Here is a 25,126-nt window from a genome sequence, read left to right on the forward strand (position 1 = left end):
TTCTTTCGACATGCTATTCCGACTATTTTCGACATTCTATTTAAATTTTTTTTTACATACTACGAATTTTTTTTACTTTTTTACTTCTTTTTTTAAAATATAAGCCTGACCTACTATGTCGAAAAAAAAGTCATAGTATACTATTACTTTGTTGATTAATATTTTCGACATGCTATAGTATTACTTTTTCATGACTTTTCTCGACATACAATGACTTTTTTTTTATATATACTGACTTTTTGACATGCTATACTATGACTTTCTTCAGACTTGTTCAACATGCTATATTACTTTTTTCAACATATAGCCTACAATGACTTTTTTACATACTATACTGACTTTTTTTTTTTTTACATACTATACTTTGACATTCTGTAATGACTTTTTTTTCAATATGCTATAACATGACATTTTTTTCCCCCAACATACTGTATGATGACCTTTTTCGACATGCTATAATATGACTTTTTTTTTTTTACTTTATCAACATACTTTTTAAAGGTTTTTTTCATACTTCACTGCTTAAGTATAGTATGTCATAAAAAAATCCTTTTACTTTACTAATAAGTCAAAGTATAAAAACAAGTCGTTAAGATTCAATCCGAGTATGTCAGCTAATCTAATTCATAGAATAGTAATGAAAAGTACAGTAGAGTATGTCATGAAAATGTAATTAACCCAAAAGTCAAAGTAAAATGTTATTAAAATTATATTTATTAAAAGAAGTAATTAAAAAAGTATATATCATAAAATGTCATTTGTATAGTATGTACATTTAAAAATGTATTATGTCTTTAAAATGTTATTAAAACATATCTCTCAAAAAAAGTAATTCAAAGGGCATAGTTTAGTACATCCTAACGTTTTAAACAAGCCATAGTATAGCATGTCATTCAAAGAAACTAAAAGAAATGTAGAATTGAATGTCATTCAAAATTATATAGAGTATAATTTGCCGTTTAGTCGTCAAAAAGTCATTAAGAAAAGTAAAGTAAAAATAAGTCTTACTCTATTATGTGTCTTCCTTTTCCTGGTCGTTTCTCTTACAGGACTCTATCAGCTGTGTGGTTCCAGGTAAACGAGCTCACCACAGGAACATGGACTTGTCCTCCCTCGGCTGACCCAGCTACCGTTTTGGTTTTGTCTGTTCCATACATTTAATTCTTTGAATAAATGTGGTTATTTATTACTTTTAGGTTGTCTGGTTTCCCAATTTGTGTTGAGCTCGGCTATAACAATAGCGTGTCACAACAATGTCAATAGTCCAATTATTGTATGTCAAGAAAGTAATGGGATACTATATAAAAAAGTAGTATAGTATGCCGGGAAAAGTCATACTAAAGCATGTTTAAAAAAAAAAAAAAGTCACAGTATAGCATGACAAAAAAGTCAGAAAAAAAAATCATAGTATGGTTTGTAGAAAAAAATCCTAAAAAAGTGATAGTATAGCATGTCTAAAAAAAAGTTGTAGTATAGTATGTGGAAAAAAGTAATAAAAAGTAAGTAAATCATGAAAAGTATGTCGAAAAAGTCATAGTAAAGCATGTCAACAAAAAAAATCATTAAAAAAAAACCCTCAGTATGGCACGTGAAAAAAAGTAATGAAAAATCTTAAAAAAAAAAAAATCATTAAAAAGTAATTGTGTAGTATGTTGGAAAAAAAGTCAGTATGGGATGTAGAAAAAATGTAAAAGTAATAATATAGAAAATCATAAAAAAGTAATACTATAGTATGTCCAAAACAAAATCATAGTATAGCATGTCGAAATTTTTTTTATGAAAAGTCATAGTAAAGCATGTCGGAAAAAAATCATAAAAAAGTAATAGTGTAGCATGTCGGAAAAAAAATCATAAAAACTTATAGTATGGTATGCTTGGAAAAAAAATCATAGTATAGCATGGTGGGAAAAAATCATTAAAAAGTAATACTATGTCAAAAACAAAAATCAGTATAGCATGTCAAAAAAAAAGTTGTAGTATAGTATGTGGAAAAAAGTAATAAAAAAGTAAGTAAATCATAAAAAGTTGAAGTATGTCAAAAAAGTCATAGTAAAGCATGTCAATAAAAAAATCATAAAACCCTCATAGTATGGCACGTGAAAAAAAAGTAATTGTGTAGTATGTTAACTTATAGTATGGTATGTTGGAAAAAAAATCATAGTATAGCATGGAGGGAAAAAAATCATAAAAAAGTAATACTATAGTATGTCAAAAACAAAATCATAGTATAGAATGTCGGAAAAAAATGTATAAAAAGTCATAGTATGGTATGTCAAAAAAATTATGAAAAAGTCATAGTAAAGCATGTTGAGAAAAAAATCCTAAAAAAGTAAATGTGTAGCATGTCAGGAAAAAAAGTCATAAAAAACTTGGTATGGTATGTAGAAAAAAAAATCAAGAGTCAGTATCATATGTAAAAAAAATAATAATAAAAAAGTCATACTAAAGCAGTTTAATGTGAAAGTGAGATAGAAAATGGAATTTATTTTACATGTGTGCTGAATGCCATTAATGTAACCAATCAGAAGAGGAAACAGAAACACCCAAAGTAGTGAGCTGGAGTAAAAGGCTGTGTGCATCCATGTTAATATGCTTGTAATTCTATTATCAGAACTGCATCAAAGCCCCACTAAAGGGAAGAGATACTCACTCAGAAAAACCTCTTGTCCAAAACGAAGGTCAGGGACATCCTTGAGACCTAAAACTACTATCTTTGTGAAACGAAAACATTAGAGGACACTGGAGCAGCTGAAAGTATAAACAGAGAAAAGAAAAAAAAGTCAAGAGGCAGAGCGAGTTTTAAAAATAATCGTGGTTTATAAAACCCAGATATGACAGGATCACCAAAGTGTATACAGAAATACAAATACCATCAGGAAAACCATCATAGAACAGTGTTATACACTCAACATGTACAAACTACTCTGTAAAAGGGACGCGGGGGGGAAGATGGATCAGACATTTTCCTTTCTTGATGTCTCTTAAAATCACATTTAGCCACAATGAATGTATTCTAATATTATTTTTTTTTGTTGTGTATCTTATCAAAGTAGAACATCCATCTACCAGACTACAGGTACTATCACGTTCAGCTAGATTAGAGAAAGGGTACAAACAACATCAAGAGAGGGAGAGGGAGGGGTGGACACATAACGAGCACTTTAACATCATGGGGAGGGGGGGGGTTCAGCAAGCAGTGGGAACAAAATCACCCATGAGAAGAATTGGATGTCAGGGCTGAGGATCATCTCATCAAACACTGTACAAAAGAACCCTGTTTTTCTTCACGATTACACAAACTGAACATCTGTGGACAAACGCAGGCCACTAAAACAAGCATCTTTTTTTAAAGAAAGAACGCCTCAAATGAAGATCCCGGATCTGTTTGTGAGAGGAGAGGCTCAGGCAGCTCTGGGATCAGTTTAACAGTATCTTGTCATGGTGTGGGTGTGTCTGTTCCTGCGTCCTACAGCATGTCAAAGTGCTTCCATCAGCAGGGCAGTTTACAACGACAGACGTAAAACCACAATATTTCCATGCAGGTTTCACAGATGTACAAACAGTATTACAGTTTCAGGACACGTAGTCTCCTCCTCCTCCTCTTCCTCCTCCTCCTCAAGCATCGAAATAGGAAGGAATCACCAATACAGTCCATCACATTCTCCAGTTCTATAGATTTGTTGTTTTTTTTCTTCTTTTTTTATTAATTAACACATTGTCTACAGATTTACACATGAAAAAAAAAGAGTGCAGGATTGTGACCAATCAAAAAAAAATCTTCATCACCTAAAAAATACTGCTCGTCTTCGAGCGATAAATTGGCAACGTATGAAATCAGTCGTTGTGTCGGCAGCTACGACGACTGTGAATATACACATCATGTCAAATAAATTAAGACCTATGTACAATGTAAAACTAAAGCAGCATGCAGGCCAGACGACACAGCCTTTTTCTTTTTTCTTTACAAAACTAACCGCTGTAGAGTTGTGCTCTCCGACATGAGAGAGAGAGAGAGAGAGAGGAGAGAGAGAGAGAGAGAGAGAGAGAGAGAGAGAGAGAGAGAGAGAGAGAGAGTGTGTATGTGTGTGTTACGCATGTGTACACTTATGGTGTATTTAAATGGAGCGGGAAGCTACCCATCCTCTTAATTTTAACAACATATTTTTTTTTTTTACTTCCTATCTTTCTAGTTGACATTAAGCTCATTGCACATAAAAGCTTGTTCAGCCTTTTAGCCACTACGGGAACAACAGAAGTAGAAGAAACAGGACTTAGTGTGTGTTTGACGTACAGCACATCATTTCTTTTTCCTGGTTATAACTTACCTTATCTAAAATTAGTAAATAACATTTGATCTAACAAATCACAACACTTGAAATCATCGTTTTAAAAAGTGCATAAAATGAACGAGGCAACATAAAACATAAGAGATGAACAAACGTATCTTGTGAAAGCTGATCCAGGAGCTGTGAAACATGTCATTTACTGCTAAAGGGAATTTTCAGTGTTGGCAGATTTGCCCAAAAATCTGAAAATGAACCCACTTTCTTGTTTTGGATGTGGAATGAGGTTTATTTTCCACATGCATTCTGTGTTATGAGTATATTTGGGTGGACCCACATCAAAAGAGGCTGAATAATTGGGTTAGTTTTTGTTGGAAGAAACCACCAACATGGCACAAAAAGTAGCCCAAATTATGAAGAGCCCCCCTGAAAATGTATTTATATGCACAATTAAATAATAAAAGCAGGTCAACTATATTTAAAAAAATCTGTATATATTACTGGATGTGCATGCTTTTGTACTGTTTACTGTGTCTGGGATACTTTACCGTGGGTTACAGTTGTACATTGGCAGATAAATGAGAAGTACGAAATGTATTATCATTGACTGTATGGACATGGAAAATCATAATAAAAACATAATTAAAAGAAAAGCAGGTCAACAGAGTACAAAACTGATCCAGATATCTGTTGACCATAATAAACCAGTAGTTCTTAAACTCTTTCATGCTTCACACAGATGAAAAACAAACAAAAAAAGCCAATTTCAATGAACTTCATTAATTAGATTCATTTAAAAAAGTAAATTAACACTTGAACTGAACATCTCGACATACTTCCACTCATATTACTGGGATTTCCACCTGCTTAAACTAAAACACTCCAGTCTTGAAACGATCTTTTGTGCAGGTTGCATGGACACGTTCATAAAAAAATAAAGCTTTGGTAGTTAAAGAAAAGAAGCGATGCACATAGATAGTATCTAATAGGGCACTTTAAGATGACACAATGATTCACAAGTGGGTTTTACCACTAAAATCAGGTTGGAAAAATCGAGGTCAACCTGTGAGTTTATGAAAAATGTGGCACAAGTCTAACCAAGACAAACCTTATAAAATACATGAACAACCATCGTGTGGATGCTAAACTAGTCTCACTAGTATAAACAACACAGGCAACTACAAAAGAGTAATAATGCACATCAAAATATATTAAATATATCACAAAGCGACATCCCTTCTGGTGTACAATTAGGGTTTTTTTTGTTTCTTTTTAAATGTTTTGTGTATTAAATGCACTTTTCCTGAAAGTGCCTCCAGGCTGGGATTTTAATTAAAACTGGAAAAAAAAAAAACGGATGGCGTATAAAAAGAACCAACAAGTTGAAACCAGTTGATTTGTTCTGATATGCTGTGAAGTCCTTCCTCAGGTTACTATTGATTATTATTCAGTCTTTCGATCGGCTCGTCTTCTCCCTGTTGATCCTAGTGTCGTTAAAAAGAGTGTAAACAGTCATCTATGCAGCGTCTCCGAAATAAATCCAGAAAAGTAAAGACAGGATAAACACAAATATCTCAAAGTAAACGGCACATACTAAAAAAAAAAGTCCTTTTTAAAAAAAAAGAAGAGGATAATCCCAGGGCAGTGTGGTCTGTGTTTCCACTTATGTGCAGAAGATTTCCCTTGACATCTGGCCGTCTGTCTGTCTGTGTGGCATTAGTTCTCTCCTCTACTCTAGCCATTACACTGTGTTTGTGCTTCGTCAGCAGGTTTATCTCTGTGTGTGTTTCTACATTAGTGTGTGTATTGTGTGTTATTTCTATACTTATAAAGACCAAATGTACTCACAGGGAACTGAAGATGAGGTAAAGTGTCCAACGTGAGGACTGTCTGAGGGTAAAGGTCACTACTCTTATCGCTATAAAGGGAGAAGGATTGAGGTTGTTAGTCAATGAGGTCCTTTTAAGTATAGTGTGTGTGTGTGTGTGTGTGTGTGTGTGTGTGTGTGTGTGTGTGTGTGTGTGTGTGTGTGTGTGTGTGTGATATTGGTGACTCAGCTGAAGGCCTCGTCATCCGTATCTTCAATTAGCACCTTTGTGTCCTTTTTCGACCTGGAAAGCATTGAAAAAATGTAATTAATATCTTTCATTTTGCATGAACATTTCAACAGATATGTGTATCTTTTTAAACAACTGGGACATTGGAAAAGTTATATTTTTCCCCCTGACAAAGTAGGATACACTGTCATGTTATTATCAAATATATAATATATGTAATCAAATATAATGTTGACTAATGAGTGATAGGAAAGATGCACATCCAGTGTTATTTTTAGCACCTTGTAGAAATGTATTGTAGTATTGTTTTTTCTTGATGACATAGTGACAACAATAATGAGAAATGTAAATTATTGTTTGAATAACGTTTGTCTACTGTAATTTGTACTTTTCTTTTCACCTCTGTGTTTTTAAATCAAACTGGAATCCAAACATATTCATGAGCCCAGGTGTCCCTGTTGTCTCTTACTGTGAGGAGGACAGTAGGGGGCGTCGGAGCGACAGGCTATAGGACCTCTTCCAGGTCTTCTTGCCCGAGCGGTTCCGGACGCCGTCGTCCTGGTCCATCATCTGCTCCAGCAGCGTCTGGTCGTCGGCGTTGAGCGGCGCCACGGAGATATCCCTCACAGCACGGAACTCACCGCAGTTATTCAGGTGCTCGTTCTCCAGACGGAAGAAGTTCCACACAAAACGCCTGCAGAGGGAGGAGGTGTGAGAGGCTGAGTGGGATGACCCTGAGGTGAGGGGTGGGACTGTATTAAGAATCAAACAGCTACCTGAAGACCTCCAGGGGAGCCAGCACGGTGGCGACGATGTCGCCCACAGAGTGGATCTTGGTCGTTGTGGTCAGAGAGATCTGGATCGTCCAGGCAAAACGCAGGATGACATCCTCTAGAATGGCACAGTAGTAGTAGGCCTGCAGATGGGACAGGGTTAGAGTAACTGTGTGTGTGTGTGTGTGTGTGTGTGTGTGTCATGTACATAAGCTTCCTATCAGACTCTACCTTGTGAGGATAAACAATTTCTTCCCTGAGGAAGGTGTTTTCTCCAGCTCCGCGGTCAAAGAGACCCCAGTCCATGCGCAGATCCCAGATCAGTGTGTAGAGGGAGCTGATAGTGGAGAAGACGATGAGCAGGTAGAAGAACATGTCGGCGTCGGTGTGTCCTTGCTCTGGAATAAAACACACAAAAAACACAACTGATTGCAGGCGACGCAAGAAAGGTTTACGGAATTCTTCCCACGTCACTGAAGCGAGGCAGCTTCTGCAACACGACTTTGACCACTAGAGGGAGCTCTCCTGTCATGGATACACTAGAAATGATTAGTAGCCTGTGGACTATGAGGGTCAGAGTTTAATTTCCACTTACATCATAACATCTTTCAACGAATGGAAGATAATCAAACATCAAATTGCACACTGTAATCTTTATTAATGACTATTAAAGTTACATGAAATGATGTTAATTAGACCTCATAAAAAAAGATTTACAGAATGTTTGTGTATTCTTCTGAGGTATTTTGTATTAATTAGGAATATCTCGTTTGTGCATGTGCTTATCCTACTACAGTGTGTGTGTGTGTCCCAACTTTAATTTAATATCTGTTTCAATGATTTAACCTTAAATCTCCTGGACGATGCACTATATTTATGTCAGTTACATCCTTCTCTGTCCTGCTTCAAATATCCAGACTCAGCACTTTATTGAATGAGAAAATGTATTATATAATGTACTTACAGGCATTATGTACTTTCCTTATACATTGCAGCTGCATGGGAGGTTTTTTTTGTTATATCTGTACAGCAGTTATTCATTAAAAATGATGTCATTAATTTCAAGTCAGCTTCCAGATAAAGTTACTCCTGTTTTTGACCTTTGAAGACTGTCCAATCACTTCATCATAAACAGCTTTAAATTACCACAGTGGCCGGCTGTGCTAAGTGCACGCTGGCTATAAATACATAATTATTGAGTATGAGTATTTAACAAGCCCTAACTTAGTTTACAGTTGTTTGATGTCAGTGATTAGGCGTGCTCAGCAGCCTCGTGTGTGTGTCTGCAGGACATGATCTGCTTGTTTCCTCGGTGGGCGCCGATATATAAATCAGCACCCGGTGACTCACACAGACAGAGACAGCAGCCACCAGACAGAGCCCGGGCTCGCTCTAATTTATCATCGTCGCCGCTCTTTCCCCGCCATCAGCCAAAGAGACGCCGGGGGAGCAGAGCGGGGACATTTCTAACGGGGAGTTACTGCGGCGCTGGCTCTGTTAACGGCCCGCTTCCATTGTGCCGTTTGCTTCTTCCAGCTGTGAGTGATGGGATGGAAGTAGTCCCCATGGCCACACTGAGATTTCCCAGCCGTAGATTCAACTTAGTCCCGGACAATAGACTCTTTTCACTGGAGAATATCCACTGATGTGATTTCCTCAGCTTTGCTGAAGTGTTGAAGTATTTAACCCTTTCGGTTTCTATTAAGGCTGCTGTGTTTTTCCACTGGAGCGCCACCGGACCATTAAAAGGTTAAGCATGGTGAGATGGACATTGATCAGCTGCTCAGTAGGGGCTAACAGTGGTCACTAGCTCCTGTCACACACACTCAATGGCTAGTACTCTGTGTCACACACACACACACCCACACACACACACACACACACACACACACACACACACACACACACACACACACACACACACACACACACACATGCTATTGTTATACAAAGGCCCTCATAAGGTTAAACCAGGCCGCAGACTGGTTTTATGCAACAGGCTCCGTTCCCACTGATCGAAACAAGTTAACACCAGGAACAGTCAGTCCCCGCAATTAATAGTGATTTCTCATCCGGTGCCATGGCAACCCACGCTGTCAACAAGGTCATTAAGAATCCTGCACCCGGAGACCACTCAACAACAAGACCACGTCCAAGCAGATATCTGAATCCCAGCACTCCTCCATCTCCTATCAGACAGCTTCATCTTTGGAACATCTAGATGTATAACGGACAGACAGGAGCCGTTTGTACAAACATACGTGATCATTAAAGATAATCTGTGGCTTTCACCAATTTTCTCTTCTTTCTCTCCACAAGCCAAAAAAAAAACCTGACGTTATACCACCACTGAGCCTGACTCCTGTTTTTCAAAGAGGATTTTCAACAGCAGTTCCACACTGAAGTTCTTCTTTTAACTTTGGTTTGGGGAATCAAACAGCCCACAGAATGCGTGGAACAGGTGGCTTTGTTACACCTTCGGGGGCGTCGATTATGCTTAATGATCACTCGGCTGAAACAATGGATGTACGACAAGCTGTTGGAATAAAGACAGTTTGGTGAATCCAATCAAAACGCTCAAGAACTAGGAATCGTTTTAGTATAAGAATACAATGTTCATGCGCCTACATTACATGGTTGTTAGCATTACTGTAGCAGGACCCTGTTTGGCCTCAGCAGGGTGAATTAGAGTTCAGAGTCACGTCTTCTATCTCCGCTGGTGAAGGTGTGTGTGTTTGACTGAGGGCGTGCGTGCCTCCAGATAATGAACGAGGGGTCAGAACATGCAATGAAGTTATAAAAGCTGTCAGCTGTGGGCTCATCGCTATTCCAGCAGAGTCCAGCGGACATGTGTTCAGCTCTGGGCTGGTAATTACGCTCTCCCCTCCCCTCCCCTCCTCCCTCCTCTCTCCTCCGCTCTTCTCATCCATTTGCTATCATTTTCCATCTTCTGATATCTATTGAATCTGTAAATCACCATCCCTGTCATGTCAATCTGTATGACCTTCCTCTGCTTCTCTGTTACCTCTTTTTTCTCTCCATCTCATCTTTAATTTTTACCTCCCCCTCTGTGCTCTATCAGCTCACATTTTCCTGATCCTTCACTGCAGCGTGACTCAGTTTTTGCTGCTCACCACCTCCACCACAGTCAGCCTCTCTTAGGGTCCAACAGGACTAATGTTTCTCTTTGGTCCTGGTTATTTTAGTGGGTTTGATAGGGACGTCTTTAACACCACCTGTACATATCTTGTGTATTTTTGCCATATCCCTCCACTGAACATTTCTCCGTCTATCTTTTTACCCACCATGCAACATCCTGTTCTCCTTCCTTTGCCTGTCCATGAGATAAATCCCACAGGTTTAAATTAGCATTAGGCCTGTAACTCCCCTGCATCTAAAAGAGCAATAAGTCTCAAGCCACTGTACATAAAGCTGAGCCCCGTATTGATCTTGGGGAAAGTATCTGCTTTATTATCAAGCCTCACACGGTATCTTACAGGGTTTGGGAATTCTGCCTAAACCCGGAAATCCTCCGTCATCTCTGGTTACAGGCCTCTGAGCGTCTGCTGAGATTACAGCTTCATAACAGTGTCTGATCACATCCTCCCAGCACCGACGGCCTCTCCGAGGAGAGAAATCGCTGGGAAACGACTGGTTTGCCACCAGAGAGGAGATTGTACCTCATCATTTTACAGATTTAGATTTACAAAAGGGAAGAACTAAACAGAGAAGCTCGTGATTTATATGTGGTTTAAGTATTTTTCCTTCCCAAACGTGAATGTGTGCAGTTCCAGGAATGGTGACCTCACAATGAATCCATCAGGGCTGTGATCAGGTTAGCAATGAAGGTGACACATCCACAGACAGACAGACACCGGGAGCTCGGCCAGATCTTCCCAGCCGGACCCAGCAGCGTGAACACGATACCACCCGACCGTCTCTTCTGGCAGCTGCTGGGTAACACCGGATCTTTTTTACAGACCTGTATGTTGTACTTTCATTAAGTTAAGGATGCAGGATGCATACTTGGATGCAGGATATTTTGACATCGGTGCCCGTATTTGTTAATCAAGTGCAACGGATACATCAAATATCTCCACAATTGGCAATTTCCTCCCTTCACTACCCATCAGTGTACGAGCTCCCATCCTGCTCCTTCGCTTAACCAGCGATCGGTCTCAGCCTCCATTATCACGCAGGATGAAAGACGGCTTCATACGGAATAACACATGAAGAGAGGCCATTAGTCTACCGTCTTCAGACCAGAGGAGGAAGGAGGATATGGTTTAATGGACGCTTCTCCTACTGAGCTGAAGACGAAAAAAATCCTGTCTGTCTGTCTGTCTCATCCTGGTTCATTCAATATCAGATCACTGGCGGTCATCTCAGGAAGCAAGGCGTATTGATTTGAATTCATATCATGAGAGGATAAAGTCACGCTGGCAAATAACATTTAGCGCTTTGAAAGGTCGAAGATGAGGTTTCATTGCTGGCATTTTGCCGGCAAATAAATATATAAAGTGCCATCTGAGAAGAATTTAAAAAGCTCTCGTTGACAAATATCTGTGATGGAGAATTACAAAGTCGCATGCTGAAGGGAAGCTGTTAGTGCCTGGCTGCTTTGAACATGAAGTCCTTTGTGATATGGCTTCTGAATCGGAATAATTGCAGGCTAATTGTGAGGCTGTCGGAGGGAGAGAGTGACTTGACTTCTAATGGAAACTCACTTTTTTACCTTTCCAATCTCGTTTCTGGTCGATCTCACATTTCTCTTTCTTCCTCTCTAGATTGCTACTTCTCTCTGTTTCGTCTCTTCCTTCTCTCCCCGGCTTCATGCCCACATATTGAATGCCATATTGTGAGTGCAGAACGTTGTTTATCCGTGGCTGTGTTTGACAAGCCGTTCCCATTTCCATCATAAAGCCCTCGGCACCGTCGAAGGAAACCAAGGCCGGCTTCTTGCGTTTGCATTCAAGGTCACCTCCTGTTTCTCAGCACACACCATTCAATTCAAAGAGCTCATAAAGCTTGTGTGCTGTTGACATCTTCTAACAACACACATTCAGTTGCTCTTCTGGGCTCCTCCTGTAATTCTGTCGTCGAGTGAAGATACATTTCAGCATTTAAACACCTGCTTCCTGGGGTACAAGACACATAAAACACATATCTGAGTATTTGTGTGCTCTACCTCTGTGCGTGGCGTAGAGGGCGGCGAAGGTGACGACAAAGAAGGTGGTGGAATACTTCCCAGCGTTCACCAGGTGAGGGAAAGCCCTCTTGGTGTCACGGTAACGCCTCAGGCATTGGATGAAGCGGAACCAGGCGGGCAGACACTGGATGATGGCTCGCAGGCCGTACGAGTAGCTGTGGCACACGTGCACGTCGGGGTCTGGAATAGAATAAAACAGTGCATGATGATGATTTTATAATCCTCCTTTTCTCGGTCTCTCACTCTAACATAATGTCCTCCACACATTCCCCCTCCGCTCATCATTATGGGAGCCGCACAGGCGACCTCCGTGTGGCCAAACATTTCCGATCCATTAGCTGCGTGTTAATTGGCTGCGTGGAGGCCGAAGTGTCACTGCTGGTGGAAGGGCCGACAGCAATTAAAACCGCATTCACCTTATTCTCCTGACAGGACAGCTCAACCGCCTGGCACACCGTCAACGGAGTCTGACACATTCACAACCTGAAGGTTCGGGTGTTTTTATTATGATGACATGTATGAGGTGAAGAATAAACACTATTTATGAAATATTACCATCAATTAGATGTGTAACGATGTAACGATTAATCGATTAATCGATTAATCGATTGTCAGTCCTACCGATTCAACTAAATCCATCTGCTAAAATAAATAAATAGAATGAATCGTTTTTGGCTTAATAATCGATATAAATGCGTTTAATCGTATGAATCTTATCATGATTCTTAATTATGATTAATGTTTTAATACGTTTAAGACACTCTCTCCCCTGCCAGCATGTAGTCTATTAATAATGTTCAAAATAACTGAGCATTACATTTTTGTATTCAGCATAAAATATTATGCAGGACTACTTTTTTCTAGAATAAATCTGTTAAATAAGTAATTCTGTGGTCTGTTTATTTTTCCACCTTTCAGAAGTATACAGATAGTCTCACTCACATTATTGCATGTTTATTTCATGGATATAGAATTATGGTTACAAGTTACTGAATCGAATCGTGGTTTACAGAATCGAATCGAATCGTTACAAAAAAAAAATTGTCCTTGAATCAAATCGCCAACTACTGTATCGAATCGCTGTGAAGCCAAAGATTCACACCCCTACCATCAATCTGTAATGATTAGTGCATTCTACTTTAGTTCTGCAGTTTGCTGTATGTTTTTGGTGTTCCTACAATCCACAGGCATCATTTATTATGAGTATATTTGCCTTCAAATGTTCTTTTTGTCGTTGGACTATTAGTATTAGTATTATTAAGGAGGCTGCTGCAGCCTGAGGAGTATTTCAGGTAAATGGTGAGTCTATAAAGAGGGACCTTCTCCTCCGTTCACCGCTCTCTTTAATATTACATGAAATTATTCAATCATTGTGGTTACATGATAATCCATAAATAGCTTTATATATTTATATAGAAATTAGAAATTTCATAGATAGGCCAGGAACCCGAGGTTAATTTCTTTAAACTCTTTTACAACAACATTGTGTTTTCTGTAGCTCGGTATCCTGAAGCACGGAGTCACGTCTCACCTTGGAGCTGGGGCAGCAGACCCTTGCTGTTGCTCCACTGCAGCTCAAAGATGTAGTAGCAGATGAGATACTCCAGGTCCATCAGGACCACCACCAGAGAGTTGAGCTGGTCAGCCAGCCAGAAGTCTGCAAACTCCACCCGGTGGAACGGTGCCGTGAACACGCGGAACTGGAAACAGATCGACAGGGACAAGGTATTTACCATTAATATTCGTTTTAAACACAATGAATCCAAAGTGCCCTGAAGCATTCATTAGTATTTACCTGGAAGAGGGTATAAAAGCATAAAAGAAAAACATCAGTAATAGAAAAATGTTTGATGCATTTCAGAAAAGGCCTTTTTTTTGTCTTCTGATTGTGCTTTCAACACTGGCACTGAATTTGACAACAATTAATGTTCATCAATTCATCAGTAGAGAAGTGCAAAAGAGGGAACAACACTCTATTAATGATCTGAAGCCCATGAAGGGACCTTATCAGCTCACCACAGGACAACCTAATGGGTCATGCTTTGTGCCTGTGTGTCTATTTATTTGTGCATCACAACACAAGTCAAACACATGAAGTGGCGGGCCGGGGTTTGTGGCGTGCTTCGGCTTCTACGGGCGTGTTATTTAGAATATGACTTTTGGCAGTGGTTGGGATATCGACCACGCTCTGTAAAATGATCCAACACTGCTCCACTCTTTCCATTTACCCCCCCAGGCCACATCTGACATTCAGGAGCCCACCATGTTCACTTTCAGACAAAACCCCACACACACACACACACACACACTCCTTCCACTGAAAATGTCAAAGAACATCGATCTTTTTATTTTACCCATATATCAGCTCATTGCATATTTCTCTTAATCTGTCAATCAAAGTCCGTATTGATCGAGTCTTCCCACCTATATCAGCTGGATGTATGTGAATGTCTCGAGGCTAAGCCTTCTGCAGTGATGTGGTCAGGTGTTCATATGTTGAGCAAACACTAGTAATCCAGGCACCAGATCTGCAGTTTGTCCTATAATGAAGTCTTTGTCCTCTGCCTGACGAAATCAGCACATCTGGCACAGAACCATTTTACAGCACCGTAAGAAAAACAGATTGTTTATCTCAATATAAACACAGAAAAATCCTTAATCACATATTGCGTATTCCACGAGGCAACTTGTATGACAACCATGAAAAACAGCTCATATCGCCTCTGATTCTCTGCAGGTCGCTATGATTACTGAGGACCAATCAAGGCTGATTATGGAGGCGCGTGGGGAGCTGTGAAGGAAAGGACAGGAATATGAGGAGGGGGGGTCTGCTGCCGGGGGAGAGGCTGAGAGGGACGAGGAAAGGGAGGAAGAGGAGGAGGGACGGAGGAGCTCGGGGCATCAGCATGCTGATAGATCTATGCCTGTAATGATTGCACAGTCACAACCCTCCGCCTCCCCTGGGACGAGGCTGCATTCTATTATCCTCAAACCCTCTGCCCTCTGTCTCACTACATCCCCCTCTACACACACACACACACACACACACACACACACACACACACACACACACACACACACACACACACACACACACACACACACACACACACACACACACACACACACACCCCACCCTCACTCCTGCAGCTCCTGTAGCTTGACTTAGACAAAGAACAGTGTCATATAGGAGGGATTTGTAAACATGAGGCTCGAGATAAATATCTACATGCATCCATTCATGCCCACACACACACACACACACACACACACACACACACACACACACACACACACACACACACACACACACACACACACACACACACACACAAGCAGGACATAATCATTGTGTCAGCAGCACAATACGGTAGCAAGGTAGTGGCCAAATAGCAATAGGAGGGAAATAGCTCTCCCATTTCTAATTGTTTTCTTGGACCAAGTTTCAGTGACTCGTCATCTTGCATATGGGATCACGCCAACCGCCCCGCCAGTGTGGGGCAGACATATAAAACACTGCAAAATACATTTAAATAAATTTGATTTAACCTTTATTTAACCAGGAAAATGTCTCATTAAGATTAAAAATCTCTTTTATAAGAGAGTCCTAGTAGGTGTCTGAAGGAACACATGTTACCATGATTAAACACACACACACACACACACACACACACACACACACACACACACACACACACATACACACACACACACGCACACACACACAGATAACTATGACTTTCTTATGACTCTTCAATATGTATGACATTCTGCAGAAAAGCACAAACACAATGCTGTTTTATACGGCACAAAGTGACGAGCGACAAATATGTTGTTGAACAGGTAAACCATTTAAAAGAGACGCGCATTTGATAAATCACATCTTAGTCTTATGTATGTGTTGTTGAAAACATATTAGTTAAGTAAAGACAGATCAAATAAATGTATTGTACACTAAACTTTCATAGCAGACGTAGACACAAATAATGCAGATATATGTGTATATATGTGATATATGTTAGATAAAAGACTATGAAAGAAATGTATCTGTCGACCCAAATAAAATCTCCTGCGACCCACTTGTCTTTGGGAATGACTGGTCTAAAGCATGACTTACTGCAGGCTCAACATTTGTCTTTGTGCATGAACCGTGACTGTTTGGCTCATTTATCCTGCTCAGATTCTGAGTGAGTACGATCGGTGGTACCAAAGTTCACATGTCATCGTTGTAATTCTTTCAAACCAAAGTAGCAGAGGTGTAAAAGAAATGCTCCGATAAATAAATAAATGAATGAATGGACTGACCAGCAGCTTGAGGAGCCAGAATCGTGATTTGTAGTAGCCGGTCTTGAAGGGGTTGAGGAGGAAGAGCACCATGAATCCATAAAGGATGAGCGGGTTGATCTGCATGGGGAGGTGGGTGTACTCCGAGTAGAGACAGGAGAGGATGCTGAGGCACCACAATACACCCAGGAAACCAGCAATCTGCAGCACACAGGAGAGGAAACCCATTCAAAGAAAGCCCTTTTGATAGATAATCACAATGAATAAGGCAATCTGACTAAATCTGTGTAAGTGATGTTGTCTTTTGTTATTCCAGAGTATAAATAAATCCCTGTGGACATTAGGTGAGTACTGTTTCTGCTGAATATAATACATATTAATGTATTCCTTGAATTTGGATTACCCTAATGACTCTAACAACCTCATTCATTCCTTTTAAATATTTAAAAATAATGCATGATCACTCATAGCAGTCTGCATAAATAATTGTTTCCGTTTGTTTCCCTCATCCTGACCTCAAACAAGTGTTGGTGTGAGAGGTTGTTCCGGGGGTTGATCTCGAAGATGAGGACGTGGTTGACTCCGGCCTGTCTCCAGCCGTAGGTGTTGATGCCCAACAGGAAGAGGAACTGGATCAACAGGAAACCGCCCCGATAGATCCGCACCAGTGGCCACACGTTCTCCAAGCGGATGAACACAGCACCTGATATAAAACCAGAGCGGGTCGTCAGCGTTTTACGTTTGATCACACAACCATAAAAACCCACCAATCATGCACCTTATTAATCTTTACCGGCAGGGTAGATTGTTTATCTCACATAGACACTTTACAAATGGTAAGCAGGACTCAACAGGATATGAAAAGTGGATGAATCTGAATGTTAACTTACCAGTGAGAACGAAGGCGATAGCAAGAATGATAAAGAAGCCGCAGTAAAGTCCCACACGGAAGGTTGTCCAGGCCAAAGCAGGCTGAATCAGGCAGACAACAATACAGAAAAGACTTATTCATAATAGTAATAATATTCATTCATAAGGCACCTCACTACTATAATAAATAAACAAGCTAGCCACTCTATCTGGATACAGAAGCTCTGACTGCTTTTATCTGCTTGAATATATTTATAATACACATGCCTGTATGGGGAAATGGAGAGATCAATAGTCACATAGCACAATTCAAGTCAGACATGACAGTAATTAATGCATTAATAACAGTAGATATAACATAGGGGGGGTAAAGTGCCACAAGCCTCGATTATTTCTGAAAGATATCCTGTTCAACAATGGAAAGGCACTTATAAAATCAATACTCCCATCGTGGTTCCTCTCTCTCCATTTCATCTTCCTCCCTCACTCAATTTCTTTCATAACAAAACCTCTCACCTTTTGTTTTTTAACCTTTATTCACCTGCAGTCAAACAGCTTAAAACCAGCGTCACAGTAAGATTAACGCAAAAGATTATTCCCGCTGAGATATTCTCAGGCACAGACACCAGATTTGTATTCCGGTTCTTTCATTTTAATCCTGTCAGAGTAACTGGTCGTTTCTTCGGGGGATGATTTATGAGACTGAATATATGACACACAATCATTTGATCTATTGTTGAGGTTATTTTTATTCTAGTTTGCAGCCTCGCTGCCGACTTTGAAAATAAATCAAATGAGTAAAAAATGGTGGATATTATTAAACTGTCACTGTCCTGCATTTACAAGAAGTTAATAGTTAAAAGTCCAAAAGGTTTGAGAAGAACAAATTAGCCTCATATCGATGAGCGGTTTCCATGGAAACCAACTGCACTTGACTGGACTGACCTGAGCTGCCCCCAGTGGAGGAACTCTCAACCTCTTCATGGCCTTCTGACGATCTCCTCCCTCCAGTTCTGTGGTGACGATGGTCTACACACACACACACACACACACACACACACACACACACACACACACACACACACACACAATGAGTTCATCTTTGTATTACAGCCCCTGCATGTAGGGGTGAGTATTGGCAAGAACCTCACGATACGATACGTATCACGATACTTCGGTCACGATACGATACGATACGTATCACGATATCACGATATCACAATATCACAATATCACGATATTGCGATATAAATAAAGAAAATACAAGTACCTGTATACTATATGTACATCAGATGCTATTGATCAGAGGACAAATTGAGTCAAAACTATTTCATTCAAAACAGCCTCTCCATTTTATTAATTCCCATGAAATTCACTGGAATAAATATTGAAAATAAAATGAAAAAGGACAAAGTACTGCATTCACAACGCGTCTAAACATGAATATTTCTTTTAAATCAATCTTTGGAGTTGATAAATCGATATTGTATTGGACGACAAAGTATCGCGATATATTGCCGTATCGATATTTCCCCCCACCCCTACCTGCATGTGTGTTTGTGTACATGCGAGCACGCACCTCCGTCTCAGAGATGAGCTGTGTGATCTTCTTGCAGGTGTAGAAAGGTGCCACCTCCACCTGAGCCACGCGCCAGTCGGCCCCGCGAGAGGTGTCCAGGATCTTGTCATGTTTCTTCAGGATTTTACGGAAACCAGTGAAGTTCAGGTTCTGTGGAGAGCAACGAGGGAAAAAAACGTTCCTATATTTATATGACTCACCCTGAAACGCAGGTGTGTGTGAGAAGGAGTCGGCGTGATGATACCTGGTAGTTCTGGAGCAGGATGAGGCTGAGGTAGAATTCGCTGAAGGCTAGCTTCAGGTCCTTGATGTTGTGGTGTTTGCAGCGCTCCTCCTGCGACAGGTGGAACATGGTCTTGCGCCTCCGCAGGCCGGGCGGAGCATTGCTCTCGCGCTGAGCGTCCAGGGACGACTGCAGCTCATTCTGCAGCGTGGCAGAACGCCTCTGGGCTTCTGCAAGCTTTTCTACACGTGGGAATGAAAGAAAATCATTCAAAAGAGCTTTTAGGGTTTTTGTGTGGTTAATTATTCTGTTGCACCACGTTCATGCTTTTTTTTAAATGCACATACACATTTGGAAGTTGGGCAGAACAACTCAACTCATTATTTTGACTCAGTGGTAATATTCTATTCTACGATGTACTGCTGGTTTTGGTGAATTAAAGTCAATTAAAACACACAGAACATAACAAAAATGAGGGTTATTTTATGATTATTACAAACAACATTAGCAAGCAGAGTTAATTCTGTTAGGCAAACCATTTTTAGTAATCTACCCATTATACCTGAGAGAGAAGAAATAAGATATTTCACTGGCTTTTGCCTGATAAACTACGGGTTAGAACTGAAATCAAGCTGCTTTTTCCTTTTTGTTGGTAGACAGCAGGAAGAGCAAGAAGAGCATCACAAAGAAAGTGACCAAAAAAACCTTTTATACAGCCTGTCTCCTCTGCTCTACCGCTGTTTGTTCCAGGAAGCAGAAGCATGGAGACTATTAGGCTGAGCTGACATGTAAATGCTGCCGAGGCAGGAACCATTATCTGGGTCAGAGATAGGTTAATATACTCAAGAGAGAGAGGGGGGGGGGGGGGGGGGGCATGGGCAGTAACCTGAATTTCATTAACTTCTCTTGCTTTTCTACCTACTTTTCCAACACGATTAGTCCTCATTTTTCTGTTATATTAACCAATTAAAAGCCACTAAACCCATGTCTTTTCTTGCCCTTTTACTTTTTCCTTGGTACATACAGACGTGGCACTTTCCATTCAGTCCATTTAATAACTACCATTGAGTTGCTTGAGTATGCATATCCTCCTTGATGTATTTTTAGGGTATATTGGTTAACTAGCAGAAGTATAAAGCTTGTGTCTATACTTGCAAGTCATGTTTACCCCTGCTGTGACTTGCATGTTCTTCCAGCTGATGGACAGACCTGGAGTCGCAATAACAACACTGATATCTCCTCGCGGTGCTGTTTGTAGGAACACAGCAGTGTGATAACAAACCCAATCTGATTTGAAGCTTACTTCCACCCTGACAGTCTGGGGGAGCTGAGGCTCCAGTGGCTGCTCCTCCGTCCTAAACAGTGACTTTGACACGCTTTGTTGCTTCAACCCACCCTTCACATTCTCCAGATTATCACACTACCTTCCTCCCAGGAATGCTTCTTTGACATCTTAATGCACAGTAATCCTCCGACTCGACTCGTACAGTCTGTCACGGCAATGCTGGGATGAACACACGACAACAGCGGGAGGCGTGAGAAAGTCAGGACCCTGACTGCTCGGGACAAGTAGCTTTAGATCAAATCTGAGGACACGGCTGGACGCTTCACGTGTTGTGGTTCTTATGGACCTTGAACAGAGAGATGTTGGCGTTTCAGATTTCAACCGGCTTTAGTGGAGAGGTTTTAAGAGGCTGTTGTTCCCCCTCAGCTTTCAGGATGAACGGATATTCAATTAAAACCGCAGTTCTCAAAAATGTCTTTAACCCATCAAGATGGAAGTCTTGTCCAATAGAAGGGATTTCAGCGCAATGCAGCAGATTGGCTTTGAGAGGTCAAGGACCCCTTTCAGGGGGAGATACAGAGGGAAGGAGGTATGTGGAGGAAAGGGCTCTTATGTAAAGTCAGCACACAATTTATCTCCATCCATCCACTGGCTCTCTCTCTCTCTGTCTAACACACAACCTATCCAGCTTTTCCAATCTACGACACAACACACACAGTAACCGGCATCAGATCAAGCTGTGTGGTGAGGATAAACAGGACGCCAGGGAGCATGACGGAGACGCTGATGTTTTCATACTAAACATTTACCCAACCTAACAGCTTTCAGCAAACTTACACATCATCAGAAATCACAACTGTTTGTTTGGCTTCCATTCCTTATTCTGTTTTCATTCATTTTGACAGACATTAATGAAACTATGTCCTCTTTATCTGCAGCAGATAAGGCATCGAGTTGACAAGACATGTCCTCTAGCAGCTAACAGTAAGCTTATGGCCTACAGTATGTCAGCGATCCAGACAAACGCTGCAAGAAAAACTTGACGTTCAAAGTGTCATCATTTAATCAACAAGATCTATGATTATTTACAGTATATCTTGTTTATTTGTTCCTCTTGCCATCCGTATGACGGATATGTCCCGTCATTATGAGCCGGAACAATCTTGCCTGTCAACCTTGGCCCACGACTGACCTGTAATTTCACAAAGAGCCTCTAGAGGAAGCACTGTCCGTCTTCAGATTCCTCCCACTTCCCCCCCGAGCTGAAGTTTGGAGACCACGGGGCAACCTCCTGGTACCGGAATACCAGAATATATTATGGCTTCCATCTCGTGTTACACGGTATAAACATACTCCCTCGCTCCCTGAAATACACACAGGCAGGCCGGCTCGCCTGAACACCACAACCACTGGCTGCTTCAATCAAAGGACCAATATTAGACGCAATGTCATACGGCAGTGAAACGGGGAGCTTAGCACAAGGTAAGATAAACAATGTGCAACAACTCTAACAACTTAAACAATGATAAGTAATATTCAAGATATTTCACCATATCTTTAATTGTGAAGTTAATGTGAGATCAAATCCAGAGATTATTTGCAGCTGGATCATTACTGCAAAGAAGAATCAATCATATAATCTCTATTTTGTTATTTATTAGATTATTGCAAACAAGTCAGTTCAATACTTCCTCTGACTTCACCAGCCCAATAATCACACCAAATGTTCCAGTTATCTGAAACTGCTGAAGCTGCTAATTTGACTTGGATCTAATATAATTACTAAACCATGAAGGTGACTGGAATAAATTAATAAATAAATCAATCAATACCTGAATAGAATGTGTTGATTTTCAGGAGCTCCTTCTCGCAGGTCTGGAAAAAACGCTCCTCAAACTTTGCGTAATATCTCTTCACCGTGTCTTCGTCTGTGACTGGAAGAAGAACAAAAGACAAAGATGATTAGCATCACAAGTATGTAAACATATACAGCACTGTTGCACTTTTATAATCTGCCCCATGAACAGGTTTCCTGTGTATACAGTCACACACACTCACACCTCAAAGCTGACAAGCAATGACAACATACAGTTTATATTTTGGTGAGCAGCACTGAAAGATATATACACCATGTTAAGTGATAATGAATACCTTTAATATCTTCCATAGGACCAACATCGGAAGGAAAAAGTCATAATTTGTGAGTCATTTTCGCCCCTCAAAAGAAATCTCATAACTTTAACGATGTGGCAAACTATCGGTAAACTCAACCAATCCTCCAAAAACATATCCCAGCAGGTTTGTTGGTACCGAGACATCCATACAATGTCACAATTCAATCAGCTTCCTTCAGTCTCTTTGCTGTCTGACGGAACCCAGCAGGTCTTTTTCAGGATCGGCCAATTCAATTAGCATCGACGCTCTGCCTCAATCACAGCAGGCTACCTGACACCTGATTTAGATGTGGCCTTGGTCCAGTTACCTGCAAAGCCCACATACTGTCAATGCACCCACACACACACGCACACACACACACTAAACAGTTAACGTCAGTGGCGATGCACCAGTATGGATCTTAAAGTCACATTAGACCAAACAAAAGACGACAACCAGGTCTAATAGTTTCCCCATCACTTCTATTTTTACATATCAAACAATAATTCATCTACAGCCTCACATAGTGTTTCCATTAACAGCTGACCTTCTCATCACTTCGACCTGTTGTGTAACCGATACCTAAATGTCAACCAAAGATGTTCATTTCCAAGCAGAATGAAGAGAAATGTGTATTTTGCCGGATAAATGAGATGTAGAGTCAGATCATACAGCGGCAGCGCTTCGTAAACATTTGCTATTATAGAGTGTGAGGCTGGTAGATGCAGAGGCTTTCTATTCAACACAGTAATAAGAGAGCGACGCCCCAGGCAGCAGCCTGTCAATATCACTGCTCTATTTACACACAAGCACCGGCACATATTTGCAGCGGGGGCATATGAGCCTGTGATGAAAAGGTAAAAGTAATGTTCCACAGCAGCTTTAAAGTCCAACAGCTTTACAAGGAAAATAAATGAGAAACTGCCTCCACATCCATCAAGATAAGTTAATTAAACCACGTTCTGCAGGTAAAAAAAAACTCTCAGCCGAAAGTCCAAGGACGAATCCTAAGGAGCATACGGAAAACTTTCAGACTTGCTGTGTAATACCTTTTCCTCTATAGCCATGAGTGTATTAAAGTAGAGCTCATTAAACATCCAAAACAAGATCATTACCGTAATGACAACATAAAAATTGGGGCAGCATTGTTGGAGGAGTTTGGAAACAAGAACAAACTGCCACTTAGCGTCAACAGTGGGGGTTTTTATACGGAGAGAACGAGAAAGGAGCTCCTGATCATAGTAGGGATCAGTGGGAAAAGGAAGGTAAAGGAAAGGGAAAAAAGAAAGAAAACAAGAGGTCAGTTGCATGTCGGAGCTCCCCACAAACCTCACTTAAAGGAGAGATCCAGTCATTTTTGACCACATATTCGTTGTCCCCAGGGTCATCCCGACTTATTAGAAGCAAAAAAACTGACAAAAATTAACTTGACCTAGCCCGAGATCTGCACCTGCCTGCCAGCCTTCCAGAATCGCCCCAATGCTAACCCATAGGGGCAAGTTTTATCTGCTTTTCTGGGCCTCAGAAAATAATTCCAAGACCTATGCAACACAGGTCGGGTCCGTACGAGATACGACAGTGCTCGTTTAGCTCGAATAGTGTGGCGAAACAGTTGAGGTGAGTAACTCCATGCAAAAACACATATTTATGTCGTTTCACCACACTATTTGACCAACCTGTGTTGTATAGGACTTGGAATTATTTCCTGAGGCCCAGAAAAGCAGATAAAACTTGTTAGCATTGGAGCTATTCTGGAAGGCTGGTAGGCAGGTACACATCTCGGGCTAGGTCAAGTCAATTTTTGTCTGTTTTTTTGCTTCTAATAAGTTGGGATGACCCTGGGGACAACGAAAATGGGGTAAAAAATGACCGGATTTCTCCTTTAATAAAAGGGAAGAGGATAAGAATGAAGGAGGGGGGATGAAAAGAGAAGATGAAGCTTCCGCAAGAGCAGGTGGAAGAAATGCAGACTGATGATAAAGAGGAGAGAGTGAGAGAGAGAAAAAGGAAGCAGATGGTCTCCAATCTGCCTCACACTTCTACACAATTGCCCAGTTGAGCTGCAGTCACAACTCTTCCAGCCCTGCAGCGCTGCAGAGCTCAGCCTCATCAGCGGTTGGCAGCCGGCGGGCTGACTGACTGACTGGCTGGCTGGCTGCTGCTGCTGCGGACGAGTGGATGGATGACTGTTTGGATAGGAGGATGCACGCTTGAATTGCTGACCGATCAGCTGGCAAGCAGGTTAAGTGAACGACTGAGAGCCTGGCCAGCGCCGTGACAGGATGACTAATGGTCCAACATGCTCTTTTAGTTAGGCCTGCAGGCCAGCAGCAAACTGCGCTGCACTGTAATCCAAAGTAAAAGGTTACACAGATAATGAACAATGTGCATGACAGAGCACTGGAGGAT

General features: G+C 40.8%; 1 protein-coding gene across 1 annotated transcript in view; it reads right to left on the reverse strand.

Moving 5' to 3' along the window:
• Nucleotides 1-2,794: 2,794 nt before the first annotated feature.
• The window catches only part of xpr1a (xenotropic and polytropic retrovirus receptor 1a), a 66,360-nt gene continuing 44,028 nt past the window's right edge, over nucleotides 2,795-25,126 (reverse strand). The window contains exons 3-15 of the mRNA XM_084011269.1: nucleotides 22,396-22,497; nucleotides 19,300-19,520; nucleotides 19,056-19,205; nucleotides 18,422-18,505; nucleotides 17,497-17,578; nucleotides 17,122-17,309; nucleotides 16,628-16,807; nucleotides 13,854-14,022; nucleotides 12,302-12,502; nucleotides 7,345-7,511; nucleotides 7,117-7,256; nucleotides 6,810-7,034; nucleotides 2,795-6,394 (exon numbers count right to left, since the gene is read on the reverse strand). Of these exons, the coding sequence (XP_083867395.1) occupies nucleotides 6,337-6,394; nucleotides 6,810-7,034; nucleotides 7,117-7,256; nucleotides 7,345-7,511; nucleotides 12,302-12,502; nucleotides 13,854-14,022; nucleotides 16,628-16,807; nucleotides 17,122-17,309; nucleotides 17,497-17,578; nucleotides 18,422-18,505; nucleotides 19,056-19,205; nucleotides 19,300-19,520; nucleotides 22,396-22,497 (1,967 nt within the window). The 3' untranslated portion in view covers nucleotides 2,795-6,336. The remainder of the gene's footprint in view (nucleotides 6,395-6,809; nucleotides 7,035-7,116; nucleotides 7,257-7,344; nucleotides 7,512-12,301; nucleotides 12,503-13,853; nucleotides 14,023-16,627; nucleotides 16,808-17,121; nucleotides 17,310-17,496; nucleotides 17,579-18,421; nucleotides 18,506-19,055; nucleotides 19,206-19,299; nucleotides 19,521-22,395; nucleotides 22,498-25,126) is intronic.

This window comes from Eutrigla gurnardus (assembly GCF_963514095.1).
Source record: "Eutrigla gurnardus genome assembly, chromosome: 6".
NCBI classification, from domain to species: Eukaryota; Metazoa; Chordata; class Actinopteri; order Perciformes; family Triglidae; genus Eutrigla; species Eutrigla gurnardus.